General features: G+C 35.5%; 1 protein-coding gene across 3 annotated transcripts in view; it reads right to left on the bottom strand.

The window, feature by feature from the left end:
- The window catches only part of LOC121267535, a 150,589-nt gene that overhangs the window by 41,705 nt on the left and 88,482 nt on the right, over positions 1-20,402 (bottom strand). The window contains exons 2-6 of one of the 3 annotated variants that reach the window (XM_041171435.1): positions 10,202-10,462; positions 9,961-10,092; positions 9,651-9,851; positions 8,084-8,134; positions 7,171-7,277 (exon numbers count right to left, since the gene is read on the bottom strand). In XM_041171435.1, coding sequence (XP_041027369.1) covers positions 7,182-7,277; positions 8,084-8,134; positions 9,651-9,851; positions 9,961-10,092; positions 10,202-10,384 — 663 coding nt within the window. In that variant the 5' untranslated portion in view covers positions 10,385-10,462 and the 3' untranslated portion in view covers positions 7,171-7,181. Of the gene's footprint in view, positions 1-7,170; positions 7,278-7,425; positions 7,638-8,083; positions 8,135-9,650; positions 9,852-9,960; positions 10,093-10,201; positions 10,463-20,402 lie in introns of those variants that run through there. The other 2 variants (XM_041171433.1, XM_041171439.1) reach the window with 2 other exon arrangements.

A 20,402-nucleotide genomic window follows, 5' to 3' on the forward strand; every position in this document is an offset into this window, starting at 1 on the left:
CTAATACCTCATAGATATTCTTAATATTATTATAGATAAACTCAATAAATAATTTATATTCATCCAAAATTACAAACTTAATGATAGGATAAACTCTATCATTTTAGTTACCTAATCATATACAAACTTATCAACTTAGGCATCTAATCCTAGCCAAAATCTTGCATCTACAATCTCCCCCTTTGGCGGATTGGTGACAATCTCTTGCATCTACAATCTCTCCTTTGGCAGATTAGTAACAAAATAGACTTTAATGAATGTAATATAGGCCTGTCAAAACACAACTAGCAAACCAAGAAGCCGAGTAGAAATTCCAAGCAAATAATCGAGAAGAAAAAAAATAATGACATAGAACAATGACTAAGATTAATACTATCAAAGTTCACACGATTTAAAGTCTAAACATGTTATAGTCCAACATCAAAATTATTTCTAACAAAAATTAACTTAAATGAAATCAATCATCAAGTAAAAGTTTCTAAAGTAATTTTTGCAAACCAGAATTTAGTTCTCTCCCTCAATATTATAATTAGTTCTCCCCTTCAATATTAAATTGTCTTAAACATACCAAAAAAAAAAAAAAATCATTCAACTTCCACCAAGTAAATTCATTAAACAACACACTCAAACTCCCTCTAAATTTCACAATACAAAAAAATCAAAGCTCTTCTCTCCACTCCCCCTTTTTTGTCACTAAACTGACCAGAATCACTATATTTCCAATGATAATATCTAACACTCACTGTATTTCCAATGATAGCTATCATATGTGAATGACATGATGAACCACTCGGAAGAGTCTCGGTTTCCACAAGGACCAATCATTCTTATGTTCTAGATGTACAAGTAAGAAAACCAAATCAAATGTGCAAAAATACAGATTATGATATGGTTGAGGTATAAACACAAACACTTGGTGGTCATTGATTAAAACCGAGATGTATAAGCACTTAACCCACAAAAATCAAGTCTTTATACATCAATAAATTATATTCATGTAATCCTATGTATAAATGCATACGCAACCCAACAATAATCTAAGTCCCAACTTCACGTATCAACTATCAACAACCCAATCTCCATATATATGCGTCGAACCCTAGAATTTGAGAAAGAGAGGGATTTGACTAAAGTGTGCTTTCCGTGATACCAAATAATCGTATGAGATTGACAGAGAAGTTGTAACTAGGGCTCAAGATGAGATGAAGGTGACGTGAGTGTAAGTCAGAAGTAATATCGGGGGAGGGGGAGGGGGGGGGGGGGGAGTCTGGCCGTGTGTTTGTGTTTGGTAAAAATAACTTGAGTCACTTAAGTGACTAGCGACCATGTACGTGCTTTGTGCCTTAGAGTCCCACTAGGACTTATGCCAATCAACCAGAAACCAAGTCCTAGACTTCTACTTAAGAATCACAAATACCCAACACTAACCCAACCTCAAAAATAAAAAATATTGCATATATTTTATATTTTCATCACTTTATTTATTTTATATAAAATAAACAATAAATAAAAATAGTAAAACAAAAATTAATCTTTGTCTTATATATATAAAGAACTTGATGAAAATAACATGCCTAGATGCACCTCAGTTTAAACATAGTGTCACTCATAAAAAATACAATAAAATACACTCATATTTGCACCAATCACAATGAATGTTCAAACCTCATAAGATCATCAATGTCAAAGTTCATGTGAGTGTGTGAGTAAGCAAACTTATATAGAAAAGTAATTGTTTATTTCTTTTTCTTTTCAATATATTTTTTATAATATTATTTATGAGTATTTTCTTCTTATAGATGCTCCCAAGAGATTGTCACTCACCTTAAAAATCAAACTTTATGCTAGGGTTTAGATACATGAGTATCTCCTCCAAACACTAGTTTGCACAAACTCTTATTTTTTTTTTTTTTTTTTTTTTTTTTTATGTTCCATTTTTGTTAATCATCTTTTTCCACAATGATTTGAGCATCGATTCTTTCTATAAGACTTAAGGGACAAATCTGTGTAGGGTGTTTGTCTTTTTTCGCAATGATTCAACACTAACTTTTTTTATATGGATCAATCATTTGTGTTTGGCAATGGGAGATCCCTTTTATTATTGTATTAGGTTTAACTAGTATTAGTCAATTCAAGGCATGGACTCCCTCTGTGATGAGCATCTCAATAATAAATATGAAACTTAATTATAATGAACATACATATAAGTTCCTCGTAGTACTTGTAAATGAACTTTGCCAAGATGACTTATAGGGTTAGTATACACAAAGTGGACTGCACAAAATAGATAGATGCATAAGTTCTAGAGTTTACTATGTGAGAACACAAGTGCTCAAACCTTGACATATCAAGCATGCACTTTCCCATAAAAATTAGAAACAAACCAGAAAAACAATAATGTATTTTAAACTGAAGAAACTAAAACACAAAACAAAACTAAACAAAAATGCATATCCTAGGCTAATGATATGCAATGAATGCAAGAACATGCAAGTGGTCCTATTAATATGACATGACATCTTCTTTGACCACCCACATTGCTTCAAGTTTTGACATATTCTTTTCATCAACACCACTTTGTATGATCTTTTCTTTGTTGTGAAAACAAAATTCTGCTAGTTCACCAAACTTGATACTTATGAAGGTGATTTGTTGACTCATCTCATCAACTTGATTTTCTAGAGTTTTTCCCTTCCTTTTTAACTTTCTTTCACCTCCATTTTTCTTCACTTTATTCGAGTTAAAGTAATATGGACTTATATGGCCAGCAACAGTATAATGATGACAAGTAGGAATAAACTTCCTACATACTTACCTTTCTTCAGCCTTTTCGTGGTTGATTTTCCATGTAGATGTTTTGAATAAACTGACTTGGATACAACATGATTTGGAGCATTTATACTTTGACTTCCTTTGACAAAAACAATACCTTTAGAAGTAGTGGCAGCGGATGATGAGGTTTGATGTTCTTCGCCTTTGGAAGTTGTGTATCCTAGGCCAGTTCTAAGAAACTTGACTTCTGAAAGCTCAACATTTCTTCCAATTTCCGTTTTGCAATTTTTTGTTTACACTCCTGAAAATTTTTTATTTCTCTTTCTAGTGCAGCATTTTGATCATTTAACCTTGATACTTCAACATCAGAAAATTTCAGCGCTTCAACAAGGTTATTCTTATCATTCTCCATAGCTGTGAGTTTATTGTATAGCTTCTTGTTGAGTTTTTTCAACTTGACCACTTCTTCACATAAATCATTATATGCTTTATGTACACTTAGCTCATGGTCAGTATCAACAATAGCTATATTTGAGTCACTATCATAAAATTCACTTTTAGATTTTGTTTGCACAAAATGAGAAAAATCATTAACTACAACTGAAAAAGTCATAAAAGAATTTTCATCATCAAACGATGAACTTAAAGTTTCAGATTCTAAACTGTCACTAAGTATGACATTTATTGCTTTTACTTTGTTTTTCTTAAAGTTTGGACATTCAATTCTTATATGACCATATCCTAAGCATTCATGGCACTTCACTTTATCAATTTTTTCAGATTCTTCTTTATACCATTTTTCAAAATATTTTTTCTTTGCATTAAATTATTTACCTTGTTTTTGCTTTCCACTACTTTTTTTATTAAACAAGAATTTTCTTGCAATGAGATTTATATCCTCATCGTTCAAATTTTTTTTATCAGAAAAATAATCTTGATCTCTTTTATTTTTTTAAAGCAATGAAATTACCTTTTCTTTTTTGAGGAAGTGGTGACTCATATGTTTGCAAGGAACCGACCAGTTCTTCAACCTTAAAAGCATCTAAATTCTTACTTTCCTCAATGACTGTAACCTTTAGGCGAAATTTGTCAAGCAAGGATTTTAAAATCTTTATCATGACCCTTGAATCCTCCATCTTCTCACCGAGATTAAACTTGGAATTAACAATATCATTAAGTCTAGCATAAAAATCATTAAAGCTCTCATCTTCTAGCATTTTAATCTCCTCAAATTTAGAGGTTAGCATTTGCAATTTTGAATTTTTTACAATTCTTGTGCCTTCATGTGTAACGTCCAAAATATCTCAAACTTCTTTGGCAATCTCACACATTGAGATTTTTTTAAATTCATCAAGAGATGTAGCCATAAAAATAACGTTAAGTCCTTTGCTATTCCAATTACAATTGGTGATCTGATCTCTAGTCCAAGCATCAAGAGATGTCTCAGGCTTAATTCATCCTCGTTCAATTGCATACCACACACGTTCATCCAAAGACTTGAGGAAAGCCCTCATACGAACTTTCCAAGAAGCATAATTTTTTCCATCGAAATGTGGCGGGACATATAACGATGATGACATGATCTATAGGGGCACGGATCACACTCAGATGAGTGAACCACGCTCTGATGCCAATTGAAATTACCCAAGTACCCCTGTGTATTCATGAAAATATCCATCAATTCACTTGAACAAATTTGTTAGATCTCAATCTTGCTATTATTTAATCAAATGAACATGTAAAGTAAATAAATAAATTGCATGACACAATGATTGGTGACGAAGGGAAACCCTTTAAATTAATTTTATTATTTGAAAATCAAATTACAAGTAAGTTCTCAATTACAAAACTTTTGTCAATTGAGTCTCATACTTGACCAGGCAAACGATCTATTTGTCTCTACCGCAGTAGCAGCCAGAACCTCTGACAATTTTCAGACATTGGATTTTCTCCTGGAACTCCAGTGGCTGAAACTCGACCAATCAATTCTCCAACATAGAGCACGATCACACTCTTTGAGAGAAACAATATGAAAATTCTCCAAGAAATTTTCTCACCAAAATATGCACTGGAAAGTGCTCTAGAAAATATCTAGATCTGAATCTCTACAGATCCCAACCAGTATGATCTTTTAAATAAACAATCTGAAATCAGTTTTAGTTTCAGTAGGACTTTGTTGACGGATCGAATCTGTCGTGAAGACGTATCCTGATGGAAGGCTGACATCTGTGCTAAATCTTTTCTACAGTAATAGATTTCTGTCCAACCTCTGTTTTGGATAAGTGCATATTCCTTGGGACTTTATTTTCATACTTATGACTTAGCTAAACAACCTCTAGATAAATTTAATATTATTATAGATAAACTCAATAAATAATTTACATTCATCAAAAATTACAAACTTAATGATAGGATAAACTTTATCATTTTGGTCACCTAATCCTATCCAAACTTATCAATTTAGTCACCTAATCCTAGCCAAAATCTTGCATCTACAATCACCCATAAGTACTTGAGAAATAGTAATGGGAACTGTATTCAAGCTAAAATGACTGACTCTAAATTCTGGAAAATTTTTGTCAAGCAAAAAGGCTACATCATTTCCACCTTGTGCTTTCAGATCAACAATGGGGTCAGCAGTAAGGCTTGGTCTGATCCTTGGATATGTAGTTTACCTACTAGACTCCCTTCCCCTAGATCCATGGACACTAGGACTGACCCCATTCTCAAGGTCTCGGAGCTTGTTCTGGAGGAACCCAAGAGATGGAATTCCCTCCTCCTCCAAACTCTCTTTTCTTAGTCTTATGTGGAAGCTTTAGAAAACAACCATCTCTCTTATTACAACTATCAAAATCTGAGTGGCGTTCCTCGTTGGATCCACCATTCTTCTGGTAAGTTTTCTGTCAAGTTAGCTTACATAGCCATTGTTTGTAACCATTATTAGCTCAATGACCTCCCCACCAGCCAATGCTGAAAAAAGCTCCTGTCTCTCAAAATCCAGGATCGACTTAACCTCTTTCTTTGGAAAGTGCTTAATGACATCCTTCCCACTTGACAATCTCTTGGTAATTGCCTTCATCTCCCCAAGGACCAACAATTCCGCCCTATTTGCCATCAGGAAGTAGAGGATACCACCCACCTTTTTATCAACTGTCCCTTTACTAGAATTTTTTGGAAACAGTCCCCTTGGCCGCTGGATGTTTCAACTTTTAATCCTCTAGGTATTAAGAATTGCGTCAAAACAATTCTCTATCCTAGTACCAACCTCAATCTTTTTGATTCTGATGCTCATCATTTCCAACTCTTTGCTATGATTGCCTTGGACAACATTTGGTTTAATCGAAACCAAAAGATCCACAATGGTAGTTCCACAAATATTGAGCCATTTTCAAAAAAGACCATTGACATATATTAGGATCGCTGTAAAGCTTAGGAATGGAAAGTTGATAACATGTTGCAAACCTAGAAACCACCTGAAATGGAAGACACCTACTCTATATCCTTTGATGTTGCAATAAGAATGAATGTGAGAACTTTAGCAGCTTGTGCAGGTCTTGGCTAGGGGAGATCATTTTTGTGGTTACTAAATTCTTTTGCACCATTGATCCTAACTATGGAAAAGCTATGGCAGCCTTCATTGGAGTCATTGAAGCTCACCAGAGAGGATTCAAGAGACTTATCATAGAAGGAGATACTAGATTTTCGCTCAAGACCTTGATGATTAGCTAGCTATGACATTACATCGATTTCAAAATCGATCTGCGTACTCTTTTGCGCAATGGCCATATTCCAACAATTTGTTTGGAAACATCCCCTCATCAAAATTCCTCCTTGCCTCCTTAGCTTTCATACTGGAAAAGGTACTCCTTCCCTTGGGGTTGTAATACTTTTTAAATTACTTTTAACAGCTTTCCTTTTCTTTGAACGAAAATTCTTGAGCAAAAGACAATAATAAAAAATAGGCTCTAGATTGGATGCATCCCTCAAGGTGATAAACGGTTACATTGTCCAATAGCCCTACCATAAACCTATCTGACAATATATCCACGAACTATCATCGACTTCGTGAGATTCCATATTGCACAATTTTAACATATGGGAAGTTATTTTGTAAATTCACTTTCTAGAGAAGTGGCACTATCTCTCAATTTTTTATTAATTAAATTAAATGCATAAATTATTACAATCTGGATCAATTAATAAGCATTACCCGAAAATATAACATGACGAAAGTTTCCAGAAACAAATCTCATCAAAAATAAAACCATATGCATGAGAGAGAGAGAGTAGTAAAAAGAGAGAAGGCACAAAAAACTCATCGTTGCCAATTATGTTTTATGTTTTTTTAGTGAAGTTCCCTCTCCAACTTTAGAATGTCAAAATAAACACTAGAAGCACCATCTTTCCATTTAACTTGTATAATTCATGCTTCCGAATTCCAGCAGCATTGTTAAACTCCATACGCATTTCACCTCTGAAAGATCTTCAAATACAACATGTTTCACCTGAAGGAAACCAAGAAAGGTCAGTGGTCTACATAAAACATGCATATAGAATTGCCAAAAAAAAAAAATCTATTGAAGTCACTAAATCAGGAGGTTTGAGACTAACATCTTCCAATTATTCTAATAATTTTTTTTTTTTTGATAAAATAATCTTTATGTTTATTTTATTGGCACCAGGTATCCAGAAACAAAATCCGGAGTAATTCTGGGGCTGCACAACCTCTCAACAAGTGGTATCAAATGAGTCATTGTTTCCCCATTCCTCCCACACATAAAGCACCAATTTATCACCTTTGTCCATCACCTCCTTAAATTATCGTAAGCAAGAATTTCCCCCTATGCAGGACTCCAAGTAATCTTCTGTGGGATATGAGAATTATCACGAGAAGTCAAGCTATGATAAATTTATTTCACTTCAAATGTAACTTTCTTGGAGGGGGTACAACACATCCGATCTTCTCTCCCCATTTACAATCTAACTGAGTACAACCAGGCAAAATATGAAATACAGATAGAAAAAGATAGACACGAAGGGTACAAAATAATGGATACCTATCTCAAGAAGAAGGGAAAGAAAGAGTTGAGAATCAAAGAGACACCCAGCACTGGTCAGAGCAACAAAGGATAGTAGGACAGTAATCTAGTGTATCTTTAAAATTTAACCCAACATAAATTATCAACAAAGGCTTTCAGTATTGCATATCATTGCGCCAACAGCATAAGAAGCAATAGTCAATTACTGAAAATCATTACTAGCATTTGAGTAAACAAATCGTGCTTCCGTGATATAATATAAAAATACTAACCATTGCAAAGGTGATTTTCCCAAAACCACTGTCTCCCAGGATTGCCAGAATCTACATGAAATAATACAAAGATAAAGAATAAATAAAAATCAACACTAATTTATCAAAAATAAAACAAATAAAAATCAACACTAAATATTACTTATCAAAATCAAACTCAACACCGAAAATCTGTATAGCTTCTCTTAAATTACAAAGTTGGGGGAGCTTAAAGCTTTATTTTATAGAACTCTATGTACTTGGGCCATTGCTGTTGACTTCAACGGCATGGACCTACATGATTTTCTTCCCTTTATTGCGCCTTCTTAGTTAGGGCAAACAGTTATTTTCTTCTTGAGTATTGTACTGGACTATGCCCATTCATTGATCAATAAAATTTGTTTACTTATAAAAAAAAAGTCTTGGAGTCGACACAACAACAGAACAATGCTAAACAAAAAATTAAAGTTCCGGTAACCAATCTCCTATTTTATACACACCGGAGACTTAATAATATATATTAATCCAAAGTTTAAAGCCCAACACTTTGTAATAGCAATTAAAGGTTAATGCCCAACAAAATCTCCGGTTAAGATTAGAGAATGTTTACTCTATTGACTTCCAAGACCGGCTCCATCTCATTTCCATAACGAAAAGTTTCTGAATAACTGACAGAAATAGGCTAGAGATAATGGCTAGAAAAGATCGATAGTTTGTGGAATGAGAACAAGAGGATTACAGGACAAGAAGCTCAAATGAGGAGTTGGTGGATAAATATCTAATAGAATGAGAAGGTAGTTATGGATGTAGAGTAGATTTCAGAGTGGAAGCAATACCATATCTTTGATTTTTTTAAATGGGTAATAGATATTTTATTAAAGGTGTGGCCTCTGTACACAGGTGGCAAATCTACAAGCAGTAATTTAAGGTTATCATATGCCACTGTCCAAACTTAGAGAGACTAAAGCATAATGGAATCATTCACCACACAGCTAGTAGACAAAGATTACTATTTTCCCTTTCAGCTCCACCCTTCCCAAGGGCATAACCCAAACTATCACAAGACATTTGAAAATTGAGACCAAAGTGCTCTGGCCACGGCACTGTGAAGACGTGCTCTTCCTACACATCCAGCTCATCTCATCCATGAGTGTAATCTCGTTGACAATGTGAACAACCTCATTTTTTATTGCTGTCACTTTGTCAGATAAGAATCTTTCTTACCCATCACTTGAATATCATGGAGATTGCGCATGAGTATCAATTTCATCCTAACGAGTCTTTGGTTTTCTGAAAACATGAAAAAATGAATAGCTCCATTGAGCTACCACTCTAATATAGTATATGAATCTCCACAGAGATCATAACCAATCATGGCCCTAAAATTTATGACTGGCATAAGAGGATACAGTAGCCTAGTCTAATTAGATGGGATATTTGTTAGTCTCATGGAAGGTCAGCAAAATATATGTATAAGATAATTAACAGATTCATCTATCTACCAATGAATTAAATAGAAATACGAAAACGACAAAGCCATAACAGTGGCTCAAAGCTACCAAGAATCAATGGAATCAATTTGCTTTACCTCGCTCATCCTCGGGGGCTTTAGCCTAAAGGATTTCGCTGTCTCAGAGTCTATACCATCTAATACCACAGCTTGATACGTCTTAATCTCACCTCCATCGCCAAGATCCTTGGCGTTGAAGGTTATATAATACCTGATTCCCCTGGAAGCCTGACCCATTGCCTTCAAGACCTTAACAAACTCCAACTCCGCATTGGCATCCTACACGCCAACCAAAGCCATGAAGAATTTGCACAATTTTCTGTTTAAAAGATGATGGTGATAATAATTTTTATAAATAATAATCATAACAGAGAAAAAAAACAGAAACCTTGAACCGACGATTGTATTCGTCGATTGCGAGCTGCGAATACCGTTTATACATATCATAATCGTAGTCTATGTTGCACGGTTGAATTTGGTGGAAACAATTGACGCCAGGGATGTCAGAAACATCAAAGCCCTAAACCAACAAATGACACGAAAAGATGGAGGAATTAAACAAAAAATTAAAGCTGGAGTAGGCGTTGACAAAGATAATAGAAGATCGGATCAAATATAGTGAGACTCACGTCACTGTTCAAAACTTGTTCGCTGTAGGAGTAGGCTTCCTCTGGTGTCATCTCATCACGTAAATCATTTAGCGCGCAATATTCCGGCGAAGTTGAAGACAAATTATTTTGGCTGAGGATTAATTCTCTTTCCAGCTTGTCGTAACCAAACAATTCCACAAGACCCATCTCGTCCATCTCCATTGCTCTTCAACTGATAACCCAACAACTGGAGAACACGAAGACAAGGCTAGCCGCTGCCGCTGCTGCTCTCGCTATCGCCTCAATGACCTAAGCAAGCACGGGAATTGTCTCTCTCGTCAATTTAGAAATATCTCTCCACATTAATTTTTCTTTCCATTAGGTATCACCGTTAACAAAAATAAATAAATCAAACATCTTTAAAAAATTAAACTAGGTCAAAAAAAAAAATAATGAATTTTATAAAAAAAAGTAATTAAAAAATCACTAACAATGTAAAGAAAAAAAAAATTAATTATATAAAAATTCAATTAAAAAATCATTAAAGATTGAGAATATTAAAAAATAATTACAGGATAGTTTACTTCGCAACGTTTAATATTTATGATAATGCTCACGCAATTTTGAATTATCAACCCTCTAAACCACAATTTAGTATGCATAATGAATAATAATACATCTATAATCATTTTACATTTAACCCGTACAAGCATATCACTTTATTAAAATATGAGAAATGATATTTGCAATTATAACGTATATAAGCGTACACTCCTTTTAAAGATATTGAGTAAATATGAAAAATTATTATTTTTTAATTGTATACGTCATTATTTTTTAAAGGGAGTACTCAATGCTTGCATAATATATGACTATATCTAGCATTATTCTTAAAATATAAAACTGACTTTAATTTCATATAGAATTATAAAATTATTGTAAAAATGTTGTAGCTAAATAATTTTCTACGTATAAAATAGGGTTACAAATAGAACAAAATGCCCAAACTTTGTTAGAAGTTATATTATCAAGTTATAGGTCAAACCGGAGTTGGAAAACCCTAATTCCGATTTTGCCAGAGTTTGGATTCAAACTCTAGCTCTAACTATAGTAGACTCAATTGGAGCAGAGTCGAAGCCACAACTCCCCAAAAATCACAAGAACCAAAACCACCTAAAAATCACAAGCAGCAAAATCCAGAAGCAAAAATCACTGATACACCCAAATCACAAGCAAAAGCACCGAAATCACAAACCCAACAAATTCAATAAGTTGAAAGTTGAATAAAATATTATTAGAATATTATTTTTTAATTTTATTAATGTTTTAAAATTTAAAAAAGATAAATTATTTATTATATTTTATGTACAAATTTAGAAAAATTATAATGATAAGAAGAAATGAGATGAAACACTTTCATTATCTAAATAAAACCTAATTTTTCTTTTCATAAGGCATCACCATTAATGTAACTTCCCGGTCCCGCACGAGTCGGAAAGTTACTTCCTAACACTTAAACTCACCTTTCAACAATATAAAACAAGACTCCAAATTCTCAATATCATATAGAAAATTTGATTCAATCTAATTTCCTCAATATAACCAATTTTCCAAAATGTCAAGTCATCATAACACAATAAAACTTCTTAATAAAAATCGACAATACTCATAAAAAACTTCATATGCTTAATCCATTATACTTAAATCATCTCACCAATGCCTTATAGTCTTGATCCTCTGCTGAACCATCAAAATATCTGAAAAATATTGTGGAGATAAGGGGTGAGTTATCAACAACTCAGTAAGCAGAGAGCATATACTAGCATGTAAACATGAGCATTTATAAAGTTCGGTATGAAGAACAAAATATATTACTTTCAAAATGCAGAAACAACAAATTTACTTTCAGAAAGCATTAACAAAACTTAGTACAAAATATCAGAGCGAAATTTTTAGAAAAACAAACTTGTTACCAAAAAGAAAATCCTTTGGCATATCCAAACTGAAACATTATATTCATATCAATTCATAACATCACATCGGGACAAATACCATGTTTAACCCCAGTGGTAGGGTTATAAACCACTATTATACCCGTAGTTGGGACATATACCATGTTTCACCCCCGTAGTAGGGTTATAAACCATCATTATACCTATGGTTGGGCCGTATAGCATGTTTCACCCCCTTGGTAGGGTTATAAACCACCATTATATCCGTGGCTAGGCTGTATACTATGTTTCACCCTTGTGGTGGGATTATAAACCACCATTATATTTATGGTTGGGCCGTATACCATGTTTCACCCTGTGGTAGGGTTATAAACCACCATTATATCTGTGGTTGGGCCTTAACAGAAACAAAACGGAACATCATCGGAACCCGATCATATTTAGATACAAAATCAAAACTTCATGTCAAGTTGTTTAGATGACACTTCATATCAAAACAAAATACTGAGTAGCTTCAAATCATTTCACATGTTCGAAATAAACAAAATAAAAAAATCTTCATTTATTCATAGCAAAAACTTTTAGATTTTCATATTCGCTCTTTTTGCATAATTCAGCAACATAATGCACAAAATTACCTCATGTCTGCACTAATCATGACAGAAAATACTTTCTCTTATATATAATTTATGCATATGGAAAACAAACATCTGAGGTCGTTTTTAGATTTCTTTTCAAAAACAAACATGCATATTTTCAAAATCAACCTCATTTCATTTCTTTTATGCAAAAATAGTATATGAACCCCGCTTACATAGACTTCTTAGCTTATCAGAATTTCTCCACAACAGTACTGAATAAAAATCAATCATCACCTATAAGATTGTCACATAATTTTCATAAATTTCCAATCGTACACGTATTTCAATATTTAAGTTTAAGATGCTAAAATAATCTATTTTAATTCCTCAAAAACCTAAATTCACGTAATCCTAAAATATCGTCACATTTCTAAATTTCCTCGATATCAATTAATACTTCCAATTTATACATTAATATAATTATTAATTAGGTCCAACAAAATGAATATCATTTAACAAAAACCTTTATTTTATTGTAGTTCAATATAGAAATTAGTATCTTTGGAATATAATCCAATTAAACATAGTTTAATTTAAATAAAGTACCATCTACACAAAATTTTTGAGACTTAAAACAATGTCCATAAAAAAATTATAACTCTGTCATGAATTAATACTAAGGATAAAAATGAAATTAAAAACTGTTGGTAGTTTTATAATTGGAAAGGCAAAAATTGAAAAAAGAAAACACTTGGTTTGAGGTGCTTTACGGAAAATCAATATCCAAAGGCTTGATGGCGTTTTCACAAATACTATGGATATTATGACTAGAGTCAAAAAGGCATAAACATTATTTCTGGAGGAACAAGAAAAACAAAACAAACATGAAGAGAGCATATCGAAAGAGGAAACGAAGCTCACGTCGAGATGTAGAATTTACCTAGAGGCAGATGCGGTGGGCAGCGATGATCACAATGCCAAAGCAGTGAGAGAGAGACCAACGAATGAAAAAATAAAGATGCAAAAGAGATAGAGTAAGTCAAGAGAGAGTGACACGGAGGTGCTGTCGATGGCTTATCGAGAGGGACACAGCGGGATAGGAGTGGCGGGGAGTGACCGTAGGAGTTCTCTGTGCCGGTGGTAACGAGGTGGAGGCGCTAGCTCCGTGTGTGGTGGCTTTGAACAACAAGGGCACCGGGCTATGTGTTGTGATCTTTGCTATGTTTCTGTGTTGCACGGTTGAGGGATATGGGTCAACGGACAGCAACTATGAGGAGGTGCTGGGTGGCGCGGTAGTGCACTGTGGGGACTTCGTGCATGCATGGATTGCGTTGATTTTTGTATGGGGCAGTCAGAGTTCTGGGTGGTGCAATGGGCTGTTGTGCCGTGGGATGGAAGTCGTATATGTGTGTACTGGTGTAGTGGTAGTACGGATGATGGAGGGCAGGGCTTCGGACAGTGAGGAGTCAAGGAGGAGGTGTGAGTGAGGCGTTGGGCTTGTGGGGATGAAGACTGTCGTGGGAGGTTTGCGGCTACTTCTTTTTCAGGAGAGAAGTACATGCATATAAAGAGTTGATTAGAAAAACCCTAGATCAAAACCAAAAAGGACGAGGGTTGTGCATGAGAGACGTGCATGCGGATGTGAAAAGAGTCGTGTGGGTGAGGAAAACTGCTCATAAACTGTTAGGTTTTTCCAAGGTTTAAACAAACGACCAAAAGCTCAAACTAAAAATCACTACCCGATCCATAACATAAAAATATAAAAAATAACCTAAATATCAAGCTCAAATAAATAAAAAAAATCCATAGCCCAACCATACAAATTCTGGGTCCGAGTGTTACAATTAACAAAAAATAAATCAAACATCTTTATATATGTAAAAATGAATTTATAAAAAGTAATTAAAAAATACTAAAAATTGAGAATATTGAAAAATAATACAAGAATGGCCACCTCAAGGGTGGGCCAACAAATCTTAAAAAATCACAAAAACATAAAGCTAATAAAAAATAAATTCAAAAAATAAAGATATATAAAAAAAATAGAGAAAACTCTAGAAGATTAAAAAAACACAAAAATTAAATGCCTAGAAACATAAATTCAAAGTTCTATTTATGTTATAATCGCTTAAGATAGCTAACTTAGGTACATATTGATATATATATATATATATAAGGATACATACAATATTTTTCATTAATTAATTTAGTTATTTTAGCACATCGCATATATTTATGACCAAATCGATCTAAACTATGTCTAAACGGGTTGGTCTTTTCCTTTCCTTTTTTTTTTTTTTTTTTTAGAAAACCAAAACAACTTCCATTTATCATTCAATACTCAAAGGATTACATTGTTTCTTGAGTTGGATACATGGTTTAATCCAATCTGGACAATCTTCTATCCATACTACCTCTTCCTCACATTGAATAGCATACTTAGCTAGTTTGTGAGCTACCACATTACCCTCCCTAGGAGTGTACTGAAGTTGCCATTTCTGACCATTTCTGAACTTTACTTTGATGTCTTCAATCAGTTGTTCCATACTATGCACATATCTCCTTCCTTGATTAACTTCATGGCATCCCCTTCTAGAATAGCTTCCTCAATTCCAATTTCTTCACAGAAAACTATAGCTCTCCAAAGTGTATTTGCCTATGTCACAATAGCATCTTTAATTGCAAGAGAAGGCATGCACAAAGCACCAATAACATCCCCTGCAGAGTCCCTAATCACAACTCCAGCACCCATTTTTAATCTGCTTTCATCAATGTCTGCATCCCAATTCACCTAATAAGTATAATGACTGGGAGTTTGCCAAGTAACATTTCTGTTGACAGGAACCGCTCTTAGAACCTCACTCTGATCTCCCCCTTTGCTTGTGTAAACTCTTCTCTTTCAGCCGTAGTAGTAGACAGCACATCTATTGGACTTTGAAATGCGCTTTCAAAAATCCATTGATTTTTCCTCAATGCATAAGCCATTCATTCCAGCTCACTCTTCTGTAATCTCAGCTCCAAATTTGTCCATGTTTCATAGAAATCCTCTTCTCTACATGTCAGCTTCTGTGCATATGGTCTTTTGTTGACTTGCGTATGGCCTGAGCATGCTTCATTAATTAATTACAACTAAGTATGCTTCCTTAATTAATTACAAGAGAGTTTGCTTCAAACACATGATTGTTTTCACCCTTTAATATTTATAATAATGCTCATACAATTTTGAGTTATCAACCCTTGTGAATCAATGACCTTTTCTTTCCCTTCAGCTACAGTTATCTCTATAGCTCATCTCAGATATTTGAAAGTCACATTTGTTTGGTTCTTTGGAAAAAAAAAAAAAAAAGGCTTTTCACACAAAACATGAAATACGTAGATATTATTACAGAAAATATAACATGAAAAGAGCTAGCTCTTTACCTTACAACTGATGCATAGCTTCACACCCTGAAATGTGAAATTGTTTATCCTGATCCCTGTCCACAGGTCATCAGCAAATGGTTCACAACCATCTACCAAGATGCTCAAAAATGGAAGTAATTAAAACTTTTAAAGATTCTAGAACAAGTGTTTGTGACACAGATTCAATGACATTTGGTCAGGATTAGTTGTTGATTGATGCTTAAGGATCATGAATTAAAGAGAATTGACAAGAGTGGATAATTGGGTCTAAAATGATTAACTAGTATGGGATTGTTGAGAAGCTCATTCAGTGCATTCAGTTATCCCTGCAAAAGATATATTGAGATACACATTTAAGATTCTATGTGAAAGCAAAGCAAATTTAGGTTACGTTTGGATGCTAAGATGATTTCAAATAATCTGTAAATAATAGTGAATAGTTAATGAATAGTAGTGAATTGTTTGTGAATAGAAATGAATAATAGTAAGACCATTGACAAAACACAATTTACAGTTCTCAAATAAACCAACTTGAGACAACAGCATGTATGGTTACGTGTCAGAAAATAAGACTTTGTGTCCAGGAGCATATTCATAATGTTCTAAAATTCCTTTCATCAAGCCCTACTAGTATTAAAACAAACTAGCCGGTAGGGCTTCCCAAGGAAATTTGAAAATCACTACGATGCTTCATCTCCTTCATCCAATGCAGGGCCAGACCATTCCCAGAATGAGACACCATCTGCTGTTTCGTGTGGTTTACTTCAAGAAACCTTGAGCATGTTCATCCCTAGTGCTTTTTTTTAAAAACCAAAACAACTTCCATTTATCATTCAATACTCAAAGGATTACATTGTTTCTCGAGTTGGATACATGGTTTAATCCAATCTGGACAATCTTCTATCCATGCTACCTCTTCCTCACATTGAAGAGCATACTTAGCTAGTTTGTGAGCTACCACATTACCCTCTCTAGGAGTGTACTGAAGTTGCCATTTCTGACCATTTCTGAACTTTACTTTGATGTCTTCAATCAGTTGTCCATACTATGCACAATTCTCCTCCCTTTCCTTAACGTCCTTGATTAACTTCATGGCATCCCCTTCTAGAATAGCTTCCTCAATTCCAATTTCTTCACAGAAAACTCTAGCTCTCCAAAGTGTATTTGCCTCTGCCACAACAGCATCTTTAACTGCAAGAGAAGGCATGCACAAAGCACCAAAAACATCCCCTGCAGAGTCCTTCATCACAACTCCAGCACTCATTTTTAATCTGCTTTCATCAATGGCTGCATCCCAATTCATCTTATAAATATGATGACTTGGAGTTTGCCATCTAGTGTAACACCCAGGCTGTAACGCCCGTCATTGTGGTGGAACTTTTTATATAACGATTTTAGAAAAGACGAGGGGAATTACCGTTTGATTTAAAAATTTTTACTTCCATACCCAGGGTGCCAGACACTACGTTATAAAATAAAATATGCTTTGAGAATAAAAGAGATCTACAACGAAAAACTTCAATTTTAAAATAAAAGGGCCTCTCATGCAATTAAAACTCTCATGCCGAGATCTCCATGCTCTTCCCCATGGACCGTGTCCGTCTTGACGTGTACTACTCATTCAGTTCCTGTGATGGGAGGGGCAAACATAAAAACTAAAATGAGTCGAATATTCAGTAAGCATTACTTCATACCATTAAAATATAATAACTTAGGTTTTCATTCATGCATTCATCATACCATACATACTATACATACATGCATGCGTGCATTCGTTCGAAAACATCATTGGACGAGGTTATTCTTTAAAAAGAGTTTTCTTTTCATAAAATGCTCCTATCAGTGACTTCATTTCATCAAGAGTTCGATGCATTCATGCATTCATACATTCTTTCTTATCACTTTCATTGGCTAGTATACACTGTTACGCCCCATGTGTTGGGGTCAGCGGTCTTTTGGACCTGGACTCTGCCCGTGGCTACGGGTTAGGAATCCATTTTCCATCAGGGGGTAGCACTGGGTGCACTACCAGTACTACTTATCCAGCATTGCAATCTGCCCAGTCCATTGGTACCCTTTTCAATCATTAATATGGTCGTTACGCATTTCATTTCATTCCTTTTTTTTCAGTTCAGTCATTTCATTTATTTTCATTTAGTAGTTCGTTCATGGAGGAACATAATTTGAAAGCATGGGCTTAAACATCATTTTTCATGGCATCCATAAAGCATCAGTTCATAGGGACCTTTTAAAACAACATACTTTTTTCGCGTCGCAGTTAAAGCATCAGGCATAAGCCTCAACATTTTTTTTTTGTGGAAAATACATGTAATAGATACTGTGTATTGTTATCCATTCATATGCAAGCAATTAATATTTTGGGTGCGTAAAAATGGACTATCAAGAAGTGTCGTACATACGTATACCTTTGAACACTTATACTTAACAAGTTTTCATAAAACATCTTTTGTGCTGTTTCGTAATGCATCGTAAGGGAAAATCACTTCATTTTCATTTCATACCGTTTTGGAAAACTCTAGAAGAGTATGAACATAATACTTACCTGGACTCATTGCTACTTTCATATCATGCAGTCCATTCATGTGCGTGTCAGATGACAACCTATATACATACACATAACCTTAACGTTATTCTCTATCTAATGCATAAGCAACTAAACTAGAAGTAGAACTACACTTCACTCGAAACACTCTCATTCTATCTCATGCTCTTATGTGCTCTTTACTATACTAAAACCTTCGGGGTCAACTTACATTCACTACATTTTTCAAACTCAAGGTCTTACCTCGAGTGCTCATCCACTAAAGTGAACCCATGATTCACCTTAAGATTAAGACACTAAAACTTTCATCCTACTCTTTCTGTTGACCACATTCCGATGCATGATCCGGCCAATGGAAACATGCATCCCAATCCTAGACAATACATCCGTCACTGCCTCCATGCATCTTAGGTCAAACAAAATCTTCATTCTCATCCATACATGCCACACGGCTCTAAGCCAACTCTTAGACTTAAGTACCGTGTAACCACGGTTAGGACAGATTACCCATTACATATGATGAGTCCGTCTGGCACATGTGTCTCACCAGATTACACATGTACTTTACCCCTTTATCACCTAAGACCAACATATAATACGTTGATAATATGCTCGAAGGGACAAGCGCCATACTCCAATACCAACGTTTTCTTAACCCGGCTAGCATGACTCTTCATGCAACCAGTCCCTTTTGACAGTTCATCCCAACACTTAACACGACAAAACTCTATTCACAACTATACCTTACGTCACGTCATATAGCTCGAGACTACTCCCAAGCTACACCGTGACCTTGTCATGTCATCTGACATCCAGCTACGTCATTTCTACGCCGACTCCTAACTCATCGTGAGCATGCTCCCTCACGTACTCCTGTCACATCCTGACATCTCGTCACGTTTATGCTATGCCACACAGAGTACACTCCACGTGTACTCTTCCCAGCATAGTCCACGACACTGCACAGCACAGTTCCTAACTACGCCCAACACTTCACATACACAACACATCACATCACCACACTACACAGCGAACTTCACAAATACTAACAACACAGTCCACAACCTAATCAACTAATTAACATCTAACATAAATAACAAGGGATAGAGGGTTATACCATCGACGGGATAACCCGTGCTTTGCTTGCTGACCGTCACGGTTGATGATGTCGGAAGGGTCGTATGTGGCGGCTAACCCACGTACAGTGGCTATTTGGGCCCTTGAAGATGGCTATGGGTGCGGATCTGGAAAGGGTTCGGCATGGATGGGCCTAGGAGGACCTTGGCGAGGTGGTGCGGTGGCTCTACGGTGGCAGATCTAAGCCATGAGGTGGTGAGCAGCCATGGGAGCAAGAGAGAGCTTGAGAGAGGTGGAGGGCTTGGCTGGCTTGGAGGAGCTCGGGTAGAGTCACTGTGGTCAGGGGAGGTGCTCGGTGGGGCTGGGCCTGATGCACGACGGCGCTAGGGCCGTTAGTGGTGGTAGAACCGTGTGAAACCCATTTATGGGTTGTGTGCATGTGCGCGACGGAGAGGGAGAGGGAGAGGGAGAGGGAGGTTCGTGGTGGTTGGATCTGTGAGAGGTGATCACAAGTGTGAGGTGGTGGAGATGCGGTGGCCTGGGTAGCCGCGTACGGTGGCGCTAGGAGCTATGCACAGTGAAGCTGTGCGTGCATCCAACGGAGAAGGAGGTTGCGGGATGGAGGCTGGATTCAGTGGTGGGAACTCGCTGGCATGAGAGGATGC

The sequence above is a fragment of the Juglans microcarpa x Juglans regia genome, chromosome 5S (genome assembly GCF_004785595.1).
Source record: "Juglans microcarpa x Juglans regia isolate MS1-56 chromosome 5S, Jm3101_v1.0, whole genome shotgun sequence".
In the NCBI taxonomy this organism is placed as follows: Eukaryota; Viridiplantae; Streptophyta; class Magnoliopsida; order Fagales; family Juglandaceae; genus Juglans; species Juglans microcarpa x Juglans regia.